This window comes from Uloborus diversus, chromosome 9, assembly GCF_026930045.1.
Source record: "Uloborus diversus isolate 005 chromosome 9, Udiv.v.3.1, whole genome shotgun sequence".
In the NCBI taxonomy this organism is placed as follows: domain Eukaryota; kingdom Metazoa; phylum Arthropoda; class Arachnida; order Araneae; family Uloboridae; genus Uloborus; species Uloborus diversus.
The window spans coordinates 37,355,344-37,370,858 of record NC_072739.1 but is presented as its reverse complement, the minus strand read 5'-3'; the positions used below and the strand labels follow the sequence as shown (position 1 = coordinate 37,370,858).

Here is a 15,515-nt window from a genome sequence, read left to right as displayed (position 1 = left end):
TATTTCTATTGCTTCACTTTGGGTAAAAGGAGTATTACCTATGCGATAATTTTTTTAAAAAATGCCTCTTATGCTTCATTTTAGATCTATGAGATGTCGAACTGGAACCAAGCGCTCATCAATGTAGATAGTGAACTCTCTGAAGTGGACGACAACGGAACTATGTATTTACAAATCACAGACAATGGTCTTGAAGCTTCCCTTCCAGATGTTTGGCCTGAAAATGTCCTCTTTTATTTCTCAGCACCTTCTCGCTATTTAGGGAATAAGGTAAGTTTGACTCCCTCCCCCCCTCTTTAGCTCTTTGAAAATGAAATTTCAAGAAAAGAATATCCGTCTGCCAGAAAGAAACTTTCATGTTTAGAAAAGAAATCATTACTTTTTTTCGGATATAAATTAAAAATGTTAGAGCAGGTTTTTGTTTTTGTTCCTTTGTCATCTTGAAACCATAAGAGCTATGTCAAAGTAATCAATAAGCTATCTGTTAATCGTTAATGCATAATTTTACTTGTGCCTGCCTCAAGTTTCAAGAAACCCTTGAGCAACCGCCGTGGAACACAATTTGAGAAATTATGATCTAGTTTGTATCGTGAAAAAGTTCGGCCAAAAAAAAAAAAAGGTTTAAAAATGTAGCTTTGCACTGTAAAATGCTTCAGAAACGTTTCTGTAAAATAATGGGCAGCAATTTCTGCCAGTAACATATCTTGCAAAAACCTCCGCTAAAAGTCAGTAACCTTTGTGACATTGGAACTTTCAGTGGAAATTCGGTACACTGTTAAAATTTTTCCGGAAAATTTACGGTAATTGTTACTGGCATCCATGTTGCCAGTAACTATTACCGTAAAAATCAAATGTTACTGTAAAATTTTACGGTTTCCTCGGTAAGCCGCAGCAATCAATTGGAGCTGGGATTGCTTATTTTTCCAGTATAAATTACCGTAAAAATCAGCGATGCGTTAAGTCTGCCATTTTGCAGTAACAATTACCAGAAAATCTTCCTGAATTTTCAACATTGTAGGTTTAACGTAATTGATTAAAACGATCCTGAGTTACTAAGAAAGCTCAGTGTATCAATATTTATAGCAATTGTGATCTGTGAAGAACACGGTGTAACGCTATCGATTCGAAATATAATCAGAGAAACACATGCCTTACGCTGAAATAACAAAATAGCAAATTTTTTATAAATAATTGCTAGCAATTTGAAAAAGCAATGAAATAAAATGTAATATTAGACTACAATTAGTCCATTAATTCAAAATTATCCATTTGACCACGAAGAAAAAACTTTTGTGGAGAGCAAAATTCCTGTTCTCTGCGACGCAGCGAATCGATGCAAAGAAGACTGTTTTACAGAACGTGTCAGGCAGTTGGAGGGGAAATAGTTGATTATGGATAGTGTTTGTTTTTCACAAGAAAACACTTGACTCCTCCTTCATGCTATTTCGTTGTTTTCGGCAGAAGGTATCTTCGGATTATAGCATTTTGTTGTAAAAGCAGCAGTTTTTAAAATGTAAGAATAACGAAAACGGCAACAGACAAGTGAAGCAAGTGATGTAAAGGACACTAATATTTTTTTGCACATTAAAATACACGCCCAAGTTAAGGTTATCTCATTTCCTTTAAAAGCGCGTGGATTGCTTACCGATCACCCCCGTGTAAAATGGAAATCTGCGCTCAAGGAGGTGTCGCTAAGTGCCTTCTCGCGAAAAACTGACAATACTTAAAATGGAATACCTTGAGAGAAAAAACTTTTACTGCATTATAAAAAGGATAAGGGAACACTAAATAATGCGTATTTTGTTGCCAAAACTCAATGCGCATACCGAATAAATAATACAAATAACAAGACCTTAATAAAATTTTGCTGTAATTTTCCATAACCATAATGTTTATTTCGCTGTCGCAATTGCTACCAGATCCAACTCATTAAAGGAAAATACCTGGAAATATATACAGTTAGACCGTCGTTTTACGTGGAGTGTAACGTTCCACGAAACTGCCGCGTGAATCTAAACCGAGTAAACTTAGACTTAATAATAGTGCTAAAATAGGGGTTAGGTTTCACAGATGAAAAAAAAAACTTCATTTTAGTGATAGATAAATATGTATATTAAGTCTAATATGTACCTATTTCGATACAAATGCACAACGTGCATAAAAAATATAAATTAACTTAATGTTTATAAAGTTTTGTTTAAAGAAAAAGTTGGGTATGATAATCTTGAGACGGACCTTAATCATTTTTCTGTGTAGTTCTTTGTAGAGCATTAACGCGTCCCTGATCAGTCGTGTCAGTTTTTGAAGGAATCTTCCTTCACTAAAAAATTAGAAAGATTGTTTGCCATTGTCAAAGAATGGCTCAAAAATTTCAATGTAAAAGTTTTTGGTTGTGCTTCTCGATGTCGGTATCCTCGTTGGTTTCGTCCTCCTTCGTTCACTTCTAAAAACACTTCTTCGAGTGAGTTCTGAATGTGGAAGTTTAAAACCTTTCTTCTAGAGGGAACTCTAGAACCAATCGTAAAACATGTCACCAGTGGCCCAAGCTCGCTTATTAGCAAGAGAGCAGAATTTGCAGATTAACATAATGCATTCGCATTATGTTAATCTGCAATTTCAAGAGTTTGGATATTGAAGGAAGGGATAATTTTATCTGTTTGCAAAGCCGCGTTCGCATAAAATCAAAACGCATTCGCGTAGAACAAAGGTAAAGACATTAAATCTTAAACCGCGTACAATCAAATCCGCGTAAAATAAACCCGTGTAAAACAAGGGACTAATCTTCGTATATATCATAGCCAATGATCGAGTAACGCTCCTGACTTCTTCAACAATGAAACTCGTGCCACGGCATGATGATTTGATAATGTTTCTTGGCAGTGTTTGATATGCAGGGAAATGCTCCTTTTTTTTCTTTTCTTTTTTTGACAAGATTGAACTGTATCCGGTAACTTAACTGTTTTACTGATAAGTCATTTTTGGAGAATCTTTATATAATAATAGGCAAGCCATTTTCTTTCGGTACCGATTCCTCCTCTGTTTGTTGACCGATTTCGTTCATTATTTTTTTGTTCAGGTAAGCTATTGCCGAGTTTTCGTGTCATCAATAAAATGTTTTGAAATCGAACGCTAATTAAGGGAGATATTAATTTTTTAAAAAAACGAATTTTCGTCCTAAATGACTCTTTCTACGCTAACGGATGGCCCAATTTTTTCGATTTTTTGATATGGTTTGAAAGGTCTTTAAAAAATACTCCTAACGAAGAAATTGTCAGGGCGCCCAAGGTCCAATAACCTGAATCCACTAGAAAAAAAGTTATAAGCGTTTTTTAGTTGGCGAAACTCAAAAATTTTAATTTTATCTCTTTTCCATTGTTGAAACTCATTGTTGGAAGCGTGAAACATTAAGTTTTAATTGGTTTTTTAAACAGCTCTTTCTACATGAAAAAGGCATTTTAGCGCTTCGAGCTTGGTATGGTTGGAAAGCTCGTGCAAAATACTATAAAACACGTTCTACCCGGTTTACCGTTCAAAAATGCCAATCCGCTAAAATGGCTAAAAAACACGCTAGGAGCAATTAAAAGTTAGTGAAAATTCATTTTTATTTGCTTTTTCACGCGACACAGTTAGCTTGAAGAAATTGCTGGATAATATTGTGGTGTTGCCAATTCTTGCTTGAGCATAAAGAAATGAAATACTTGTCTTTGTTTCTATTATTGAGGCTTTTGGGTAACTCTGGGTATTTAAAATATTTTCATTTTTATTATGTTTTCGCGATTTTAATATTTAAATAAATCATTTTACGGAGTGAGGGACGACTTTCAATTCCAACTCCCAATAATACCTGCATTTGCTATCCCCACAAACAGATCTCAAGGTGAAACTTTTGATAAAATTGGCGTATTATTACGACGTCCAGTGCTTTCGCGTGGACAATGGGGTTGTTTCCTTCAGTCAAAAGTAGTATTTTTTGTCACTGAAATTGATAGGCTAAGCAAATAATAATAATAATAACAATAACAAGGACCCCCAAAATACTTTCATTTTCCCAACAGTTATTTTTTAATTAACTTTTTAAAATGTCAGATTTTTCAAACAAGGCGTGGTCTTTATGACGTCACAAATGATGCTCTTTGGCGCATCTTTCTATCGCGTTTCCACGTTATGATAATCAAGAAGCGAATTAAAATTGTGCTCTTGCTTGCTATCAACCATATCGTTGCCAATGCACGTGAGTAAAGATGCGAATTAAATATTTTGCTCTGTGAATGGCAACACTGAATGGCATTTCATCATTTGTGATGTCATCGGTAGAAGCGTAAATAATGAAAGCGCACCGATTTAAGTAATGTTTTTAAAATACTAAACTTAAACAAATTATTTAAAAAATGGTTAGATCCTATGTTTTTAATCATGCTCTTTCAGAAAAAAAAATACTTTTAAAATTTTGGAAACGACTCCATTGTGAAATTGGCGAACTTTATCCATTTTGGCACCAATGCCAGGGCGAGAAATATTTTTCTTTTGCATTCTTAAAAAAGGAGTACAGAAATGTCTATTTGCAAGGAACTGACTACGAATCAAGTCCCTCTTTAAGGTGGAGTTCATTAAATTTTAACCGTTCGTGAGGCAGAGGAAATAAATGACAAGAGGAACATACAATGCTGAGAATGAGACATCAAGTTTTTTTTTGAGCAATCACGATTGCTTATTGTTCTCATTTGACCGTCTTTGATGTTCCGTGCCTTTTTCAACCACCACCGCCACCTGCAGGCGCGGCTCCGTCCTCCGGTAGCCGCTCCTGGTCGGTGGCGTCCGTGTCCTAGATACACGCACGCTCATACACATACGCACTCACACACATACACACACGCCATCGTGCATATACACAGGTCTACGCACACACAAAAGCCTACACATACACAACTAATACACACGTCTCCGTTCAACAGGAGGGTAGACTTGGAGGGACAAGAGCCGTGTCTAGAAACAAGTGAGTAGAGTAGTAACCAATGAGTAGGGTCCTGTCGCAACTCGTGATTGCGAAAAACATAATTTGAATTCAAAATTTAAGAATTCAAATTAATTTTTTTTTTAATAAGAACGTCTATGAAAAACAGTATGACATGTGGCAAAGGGAAGAGGGTTTAATGTGAAGTGTGAAACTTTGAGACAAAGGGTAGAGGGATCAAAAATTTTGAAAAGTGCATTTGTCAGTTTTCCCTAAACCGTAAACAAATCACAAACACGATTTTTTTTTTAAAATAGCATTTTTATTGCGACGTCCAGTGTTTTTGAATGGACAATTTTTAATGTAGCAAGTAGGATTCGTTTATTTGACTGTTGGCAACTTACTCTGTAATATTCCACTTATTAAAAGAAGCATTCTCGTGCAGAAGTTTTACGTATAATCTGAGTTTTGCAGGATCATTTCATTCGAGAAGATTTCGATAATTGTTAAATTGGCAGGCGCTCTTCATCTATTGGCGTCAAATTTTTGGCACCAATTGCACCTCGAGAAATGTTTTTACTTTGCATACAAAAATCAAGAGTAGGGAAATGTATATTTGCATACGGTTGCCACAAAATAGGGGCTGTCCACGAATGAAGCTTTAAGGTGGGGTTCACGAAATAGTAACAGTTTGTGACAATGGAGAGGAAAGACATGACAAGAGGGGCATACAATGGGGGTGAACGTGACAACAAGCCGTTTTTTAATAGGAAAGTTTATGAAAAACAGCGTGACATGTGACAAAGGGAAGAGGGGGTATAGTGAAATGCAAAAAATTGTGACAAAGGGGGGAGAGGGTCGAAAATATTGAAAAATATGACATCAGTTATGCACCGCCCTTAACCATAAACAAATCACAAAGTCGACCTTTTTTAAAAATTGTACTTTTTTTGCGGCGGCCATTGTTTTCGAGTGGACAGTTATATTGCCACGAGTAGAGTTCGTTTATTTCATACTTGGAAATTTATATTTCTAATGACGATGTCAAAGCAAATTACTCAATAATAGTAGAAGTTTCATAAGTAATATTGTTCACGCAGAAGTTTTACGTATAAACGGAGTTTTGTGTTGCTTCATTCCATTCTAAAAGTGGATGATTGGCGATTTTTATCCATTGGCGTGGAATTTTTTGTTTCCAATGCCAGCACGAAAAATGTTTTTCCTTTGCATACGTACACAAAGAATAGGGAAATGTCTATTTGCATAGGGTAAGCACAAAACAACATGGTATCCAAAATAAAATTATTCAAGCCAGGAATCTGACGACCACACCAATTTCTTGATGGGGTTGTTTTCTTCAGTTAAAAGTACTACTTTTAGTCAATGAAATTGATAGAATAAGAAAAAGAAATAACGTGGAGCCAGAAAAAACTTTTATTTTCCCGACAGTTAGTTTTTATTATTTTTTTAAATGTTTGATTTTGGAAATTAAGCGTGGTCTTTATGACGTTACAAGTGACGTATTTTGGCGCGCTACTCCATAGCCGAGCAAAATTTTTACGCTTTGCTGTCAACCATGTTTCCAGGTTATGATAAATTGCGTTATACGCTAATGACATCAGTGAATGGCATTTCATCGCTTTTGATGCCATGTGCAGAAGCGTAAAAAATGAATTTCAATCTGCGCATCGATTAAAATAATACAGTAAAACCTGTAAAGTTGACCACCTTTGTAAGTTGACCATCTGTCTATGTTGACCGCTTTTGTCAGGAACGGAATTAGTCCTATCTTATATAATGAAGGAAAACCTCTGTAACTTGACCACCTCTCTATCTTGACCACCTGTCTATCTTGACCATTAATGAACACCAAGTTTGGTTTGGAGTATTGTAAAAAACCCTTTGTAAGTTGACCACTTGGTTTATTTTTTTAAATTTTATTTAGCAAATTATTTCATTTTATTACCATTTTTTTTATAGCTTTCCAAGAATATTTTTGGTGCCAGACCAGCATTTTACCAACTAAATGAAAGAGCAGCATAACTAAACCTCCTTTTGAGTTTAAACACATGGGAAAACTACTAAGAACCCTTTTATTCCCCAAACTTGTTTTTTTTTTTTTTTTTTGTTCTATTTGAGATTGACTTTTGTACTCTATGTTCAATGAAAACATGTGTCAATAGAAAAACACAAAGTATATTTTTCCAATTGCAATATTTTGTGGCAACAATGGAATTGTGCTAAAGAGTAAAGTTACTTGCATTGCAGTATTTCTAGTGCAAGGAATTAAGAGATAAAACATTTTCATTTTCAACTGCCTTTTTGAACTATGAGAGCCCAGCTTGTTGCTCTTTGTGTTATAGTTTTACATAAAATGACTTCATAAAGAAAGTTAGTTGAACTTGAGATTGATAAAAAGTATGAAATATTAAAATTAATTGAAAAGGGAGAAATACAGAGAAAATTAGCTGGGAGACATATGGAATTTCCAAAACTGGTCTAATAAGTGCGCCAAACTTCAATAAGGAGTTATTTTGTTGAAAAGTATATCATCATGGGGTTATAAATGTATATGAGAAAAAAAATAAAGCGAAAAATTTGTAATTTTTGATTAGCTATGAATTTTTAGGAACTATTAATATCAAATAAATAACTTTTCATAAACAATTTTTTTTTGATCAATTTACTGAAATTTTAAATTTGCATGACACATTATACGTCATTCTGAGAAAATAATCTCTAAAAATATTTGAATAACATTTTAAATTATTGTTTCAAAGTAATACTAAACAATGAAAGTGAGTTGAACAGAAAGAGTAAGTGTCAATTAGTAAAAAAAAAAAGAATACATGGTGCAAGAAATGACAAAAAAAAAAAAAACCATTACCCCCTTTATAAGTTGACCACCTGTCTAAGTTGACCACCAAAGTACTGCACCGCAAGTGGTCAACTTACACAGGTTTCACTGTAGTTTAAAATATTAAATGTTTTCAAATTATTTTAAAAAAATGGTTAAAACCTTTGTTTTTAAGCATGCTCTTTCATAAAAAAAATACTTTTAAAATTTCGGAAACGACCCCATTACCGAAATATCCCCTTTCATCTATTTATTTTGAGATTAACAGACAAAAAGCAAAATTGAAATTAATTATTACTGTTTGTTATTTTGTGTACGTATAAAAATTGTATCCTTCCAGATATGCAGTAAACATGAGTAAGAGTAGAAATAAAAATGTTAGAATTAGTTAAATTCATACAAGTTTTCTCAAATATTCATTTATGAATATGGTCGAATTTCGACCACTGGGCGAACACTAGTGAAGAAAAAGTGGTCAACATTTAACGCTATCTACTGGAGTTAAGGGTTAATCCGCTGGAGTTAGGGATAAAATTTCAACTATCAAAATATATCACCAAACAGGCAATTGCTTCGTTCAAATGTAGAAGCAATTTCCTCCCTTCATACCTTGACAGACGATTTTCTATTTTTTTTTTTAATATTTGACAATCGTCTCTGAAGTAGATTTTTTTATTTAGATTGGTAATTTTTTTTTTCAGCTCACTTCTTATGGTGGAAATTTATCCTACATCATGTACACTAAATTAGCTAATGACAACGAACCATTCGAAAGTTTGATAGGACCTGATCTCATTTTGAGGGTAAGTACCTTCTATAGCAATAATTTATTTCCAGGTTCTCTAATGAAAACCATGCTATCATGTTGTTTTCAAGCTGTATTTAAGTAAAATATTTTAATCTAGAATATATTTCTGTCCAAATAATTTATGATTCGAACAAAGTTATCAAAGTAATATTAGAGATAGCACTCCAATGTCCTTCATACTATTAATTTAATCAGTTTTAAAAATATACGTTTTTCTCTGTATACAGCAAAATATTCGTACTCCATAAACTGAATGCCTCTACATGAATATTTTTATTTAAACGAGAGTTTTTATAACAAAAGACTTTTCTATTTTATGCAAAATGAAAGTATTATAATCAAAAGCTGAGTTTCTGGTATATTTTTTCAGGGGAACAACATTACCATCGTGCACAACCACGTTGAACAACCGGCAAGTGGTTTTCTGTTCAGAGTGAATATTAATTTAATAGAGGTAAGATTTTTTGAGAGTTTAATTTCTGATATCAGCGAAGGAAAAAAATGTGATAGAAATGAAAACCGTATTGCATCTGAGTCGCAAGAAGCAAATATCGAAAAAAAAAAAAAAATCATGATTAAAACGCACACAGAAGGAACTGCATTGTGAAAATTGAGGATCATTCGGCTGTTGTAATAGCTGGTACAATGGGGGCCAAAAATCGGATTCCTACTAGTTAAGTATTCCATCCAAAGTTTCGAAATTTGACTAATTTTATACTAATTACTAAAACTGATGATTTAATGATTTTATTTTAACACTTTTCAAAGATTCCCCGGTTGCTATGCATCCAACCAGCAACATTTACTTACCAAGACATTCCTTCCTTATATAAGTATTGACTTAGTTTAAAAAATCCAGGATTATCTCACTCTTATGTGTCAGAGATTTCAGGTTGCTATGCAGTCAATCAACAACATTTACTTACCGAGCCATTTTCTCCTTATATCAGTACCAAATCAGGTTCACAAATCCAGAATTAGCTCACTGTTATGTCTCAACGATTTCAGGTTGCTATGCAGTCAATCAACAACATTTACTTACCAAGCCATTTCCTCCTGATATCAGTACCAAATCAGGTTCACAAATCCAGAATTAGCTCACTGTTATGTCTCAACGATTTCAGGTTGCTATGCAGTCAATCAACAACATTTACTTACCAAGCCATTTCCTCCTGATATCAGTACCAAATCAGGTTCACAAAACCAGAATTAGCTCACTGTTATGTCTCAACGATTTCAGGTTGCTATGCAGTCAATCAACAAAATTTACTTACCAAGCCATTTCCTCCTGATATCAGTACCAAATCAGGTTCACAAATCCAGAATTAGCTCACTGTTATGTCTCAACGATTTCAGGTTGCTATGCAGTCAATCCACTACACTTACTTACCTACTAAGCGCATTCCCTTCTTAAATCAGTATCAAATAAGTTCCAAAAATCCAGGATTCGTTTGCTCACTAATAAGCCACGTCCCAATCCGTAAGGACTCCTCCACCAGAAATAGCGTAAAACTATTTTTTAGTAATCGTGATTTCATTAGAGAGTAAAGATGAGTAAGTCTTTTTGATGTACTAATGAGTCTAAAAAGCCTTACAAAATGGGTCGGGGCTTAAGGATGTATGAACTATGGATTTTTTAGATCAAATTTGGTGCTGATTTAAGGAGGGAATGTCTGATAACTAAATGTTTTCAATTCGTCGAACTCCCTGAAATCTCTAAGGAAATTCAAACAAAATCATTAACTTATCAGTATTAATAATCAGTACAAAAGTATTCAGATGTAGAAAAAATTTTGGATGGATGGAGTATATCCTTAGGATTAAACTCAATGGTGAGTCTACAGGAGTAATCGTTACCGAAGTAACGAAGTGGATAGTGGTAATTGTAATAATTATGAATTGATGACGATCCCATTTTGATCACCACTTTTGCAAGCAAGCACAAGATAAGTTGCAAGTGTTTATTTCAGTGAAACTATACCAAGGAATAACCATACTCGCGTACCTCGATGATATTGATTCCATGAATAATATCAGATTCACGTGAAATTATTTTTCATCATAATCATGTTTGGCGATGGCATTTTTCCTTGGCGACTTTTACTCGGGCACGCTAGAATTTTCCCGTATTACTTTATTTCTTTTCTTTATCTGCAGCATGAGTTCCGCCACATTGGGGGCCGAGAAGTTACTCGAGAGCAGATGATGATGGTGCTGGTGAACTTGGAACGTCTTTTAGTTCGAGGATCTTACTTCCATCCAGTTCTTGAAATAAGGTAAAGAAGCATTAACTGTAAAAACACTAGTGTAAACTAAAAATTTTACGATAAAAAGTATTGGCATCTTTGTTGCTAGTACTTTTCTTTACTGTAAAATCCAATTCTACTGCAATATTTTACGGTCAAAAAAGCGAGAAACCTGGGGTTAGTTGCGCTGAATAACAAAAACGAGAGAGGCAAACAGTGGGGTCGAACCTGTGTTCTCTTTCAGAGAATGGCGTACGTAGCCCCTATACCGAATGGGACTCCAGCGAAGAAAGGGAATAATGCGATATATGCTTTGCACTTTAAATCAAGTGAGAAATTGGCATTGCCCTTGTTCACTTTTAAGGTCAATTTTACTGTAAAATTTTCTTTGTACTCTAAACTCTCCATTTTTACAGTAAAATTTACCTTCAAAAAATCCTGAATTTCAACTGTACCTAAAAGACATTTTTTACAACCATTTCATCAAAATCATCGTTATAACAAGAAGTTCCGTCTAGAACTATACAAGCCTACTTTCCCGTATACCCATACTACTTTCTAGTACCTGATCAATATTCTCATAAAATATTCCTCACACATCTAAAAAAATTTAGATGCCTAAAAAAAACGAACAAATAAAATAGAGACAAATAGACTAATGAGACTTCCGTCTGATTAGTCTAATTGTACGTTAGAGATTTTCGGCTTTTTTTTTTTTTTTAATCAGAGTTTCAATACAAAAAAACTGAAGGGGAAAAAAAAACTCTGCAGAGGGCAAGCAGGTTTAATGTTTCAATTAACTATTTTATGCCTATATGAAGGAAAAAACTTTCATATGATTGTAATTAAAGGAATAGTAAAAACTCTATAGGATTTTTACCTTGGAAAAGCAAGTTAGTAGGCAGCAAACATTTGCAGTCAAGCTACTGGGAATTACGTTATCTGAAAATTCGTTTGCAGTTTTCAATCTCAGATTTAAATAACAATAATTTCGTTCGTAAATCAATTTTTTAATGATATGGTGATACTTATGGGAAATAACAACATTTTGAATGAAAAAACGGATCAGTAAAACTTAATTTATATTTATTTTTCTATCGTACTTTATCTCGTTTTTTCTCAGCTTGACAGGAGTATTGATGGATACTGCCACTGAAGAGTACGTCGCCGATGCACCTCAAGCACTGCGCGTGGAACAGTGTCAGTGTCCACCTAGCTACATGGGAAGCTCATGCGAGGTAAAGAGGATTGATATTATTTTCTCTCTTAAATAGCTTCTTGAATTGTCGAATCACTTGGGCTAAGACAGAGAATCTAAAAGCTGCGCAGCAAACTTGTTCATTTAATTGCCTTATTTTTTGATGAAACAATAACTTGAGACACTGTACACTGTAAAAAAAACTGTGGTCCTACTAAAAAATGCCTAGAAACGCAGCCTGGCCTCCATGAAGGTCTCTAGTAATGATAGTTTCTTCTTAAGTAACGTTGGCAACGTCATTTGAGATGAAGCTATGTCGTTAATAGAAACATTTATGGAATCCCAGTTTCTTGGAGACTGTCTAGTAGAAATGTAGTTTTTTTATTTACAGTGTATAACAGAAGGTACTTCTGAGTGGGAATATGTTTTTTTTTGGGGGGGGGGGGGGGGGCTGTGTTAGGGGCAATATTTTGCAGACCTGATGACCCACTGATATAGCACTCATTATTTCATGTGGCCACACTATTGGGGAATGCCAATACCACAAGAGTTTTGACACCTAGTTTTTCCGCTAGATGGAGACACCTGGGCTCTCTTCGATGCGAAACTTGCTCTGGGACTTGAGCGGGAATATGCCCTTTTATTGAACAGAACTATCTCCTTGAATCTTGATATTAATGTTTTTATTGACGGCTGGTGCTGAGAGTGATGCTGAAGATGGTTCAAATGTATTTTCTTCGGACTTGGATTTAAAGCAATGCTTCGAAGTAGAAGCGCGGTTGGGTCACTGTGATCCCCCCAAAATTTCCCTTATTCGGAAAATCTTGTTTGACGATTCGGCACATTTCGGGACAAATTTGCAGTTTTTAAACGGCCGAATATCCCTTTTCATTAAATGTACGTACGTATGCACACACTCGTATTTTATCATTCGGTAAAATTTAGACTGCCATTCGTCAAATTGAGAATTTCCTTCCTCCAAAAATTGTTGCTTCGGTGCACCCCTGCTTCGAATATGTTGCAAATATTCAAGGTGACGTTGGAGAATCTGCCGTTAACGCTTCGAAAAATAAAGCATTTTTAGAATTTGAAATGATGCTAAAGGAGGTTTCCATTACTGTAGATATTAACTAAATTCGATACTAACGCCCTGAAACTCTAATGTTGTTGTAACTTTAAGCCTTGAATTGAATTCGTAACAGTCAAGGAGATGCTGAAGATGCTAATGCATTTTATAGTAACGCCCTAAAATTCTTATCTTATTGTAACTTTAAGCTTTAAATTGAATCCGAAACAGTCAAGGAGATGCTGAAGATGCTAGTAAATTTCATACCAACGCCCTAAAATTCTTATCTTTTTGTAACTTTATGCCTTCAATTGATTCTGAAACAGTCAATAAGATGCTGAAGATGCTAATAAATTTGATAGTAACGCCCTAAAATTCTTATCTTATTGTAACTTTAAGCCTTGCATTGAATCCGAAAGTCAAGGACATGCTGAAGATGCTAATAAATTTGATAGTAGCGCACTGAAATAAACGTCTTTTTGGAGATTTGATTTCTGACTTGAATTTCAGCTAGTGAAGACTCTGAAGATGTCGCTTAAGCTTGAGAACAGTAGAGTGACTTGCACCAAAGCTTCAAAAAATACTACTGAAAGTTACTATAGTGTAGACTTTTTATCTAGCTGGAGATTTGGTTTTTGACTTGAATTCCAACTAACAAAGACTCTGAAGATGCTACTTAAGCTTCAGAACAGTAGAATGACTTGAACCAAAGCTTCAAAAAATATTACTGAAGGTTTACTATAGTGTTCACTTTTTATATGGTTGGAGTGAGGGCGTGCACAGAAATTTTGGGGCCCGTCACAAATGACTTTTCCGCTCCCCTCACCCCCACCCACGTGTTATTTACCCCTATGTTTCACATCTAGTTTTAAAAATATTGGGCCCGAAGATGATGCTAACCTTGAGAACAGTAGAGTGACTTGAACCAAAGCTTCAAAAAATACTACTGAAAGTTTACTATAGTGTTCACTTTTTACCAGAAGCTGTTCTCAATTTGGACCGAATGAGAACTTGTTTAAAGGTACAACTTATGTTTCGTTTCCGTCTATATTTTTGAGAACTGTATATTTTTCTTTCTTTGGAGTTTTTAGCCCTGAATGCTTCATCCTTCTGTTGTTTTAAAGAAAATGCAAGCCATTACTTTTCTTATCAATTAATTGGAGATTTATAAATTACTGCAAAAATTCCTCACTATTATTTTTGTGTGTGAAAATAAATAAGGGCTCTGAGAAAAACTTCATTTATTGGCAATTTTTGATATTTCTTTCCATAAAATCTGTATTCTGGGCAAAGAGTTACTAAAAATTCTATTGGTGCATGTGCTTGCATGAAAAATGCGATGTTTTGTAACTTTTCTTTCGATAAATTTCTTTTAACTTCATAAACAAATAACTGCTTAAAATATTTTTGTTTCATTAGGAATGTGCTCCTGGATATTATCGTTCCAAAACCGGGCCTTACTTGTCTTATTGTGTTCCGTGCCAGTGCTACGGCCATGCCCAAACATGTGACGTCAACACCGGAAAATGTATTGTAAGTGCACATTGGTTTTGATAATATGAACTAATATGGATAATGGATTGAATGGGCCCCTTAGCTTAAAATAGGGCTGAAGAAAATTGCTTGCTTTGCCATAACGTATCAACGCCAATGGCAAAACTAATTCGATAAAATATTTTCACCTTCTCATTAATAAGTCGCTTTTGTTTTACAATTCTTCATTGATCTAAGAGCTCATGAACTTATTTTTATAGAACTGTCAACATAACACCGAAGGCGACCACTGCGAGAGATGTTCTGCCGGGTACCACGGCGATTCGACTCAGGGCACACCATATGATTGTCTGATCTGCGCATGCCCCCTTCCCATCGAAAGTAACAACTTTGCTGAAAGTTGCGAAGTGTCACCGAGTGGCCATGAAATCAGTTGCCAGTGCAAGCCGGGATATTACGGACCGAGATGTGAAGTGTATGTCCATTTCCATTCTTAAGTTCTTCTAACATTATTAAAATTCATTCTCAACTATTGGACTTAGTGTTTTCGGGTGTAGTTATGTATTCTTATTCGAGCAGTTTACCAGTAAAAGCACAGATCTTTAAGCCAATAACGGAGATAATGTTACCCCCCTCTTTTCAGGCACAGAATTAGATCTTATCACATAATTCAGCCTCTATAAGTTGACTACCTGTTTAAGTTGACCACTAAAATAGTGCACCGCAAGTGATCAACTTACACAAGTTTCACTGTATTTCGAAACATTGGACTCAAACGCCCTATTTATGACCAAAAATAGCACTTATGCCCATACTTTCGGATACCCTCTGAATCTAGAAGCTTATACCGAGCTAAAGTGGTTCCCTCTCAATTTGTCAAGTGATTTAAAAATAC

At 34.9% G+C, this 15,515-nt stretch overlaps 1 protein-coding gene across 1 annotated transcript in view; it reads left to right on the top strand.

The window, feature by feature from the left end:
- The window catches only part of LOC129229237 (laminin subunit alpha-like), a gene marked incomplete in the record, with an annotated part of 161,277 nt that overhangs the window by 84,861 nt on the left and 60,901 nt on the right, over nt 1-15,515 (top strand). The window contains 7 exon segments of the mRNA XM_054863502.1: nt 85-270; nt 8,510-8,611; nt 8,987-9,070; nt 10,774-10,892; nt 11,986-12,100; nt 14,546-14,659; nt 14,881-15,029. Of these exon segments, the coding sequence (XP_054719477.1) occupies nt 85-270; nt 8,510-8,611; nt 8,987-9,070; nt 10,774-10,892; nt 11,986-12,100; nt 14,546-14,659; nt 14,881-15,029 (869 nt within the window).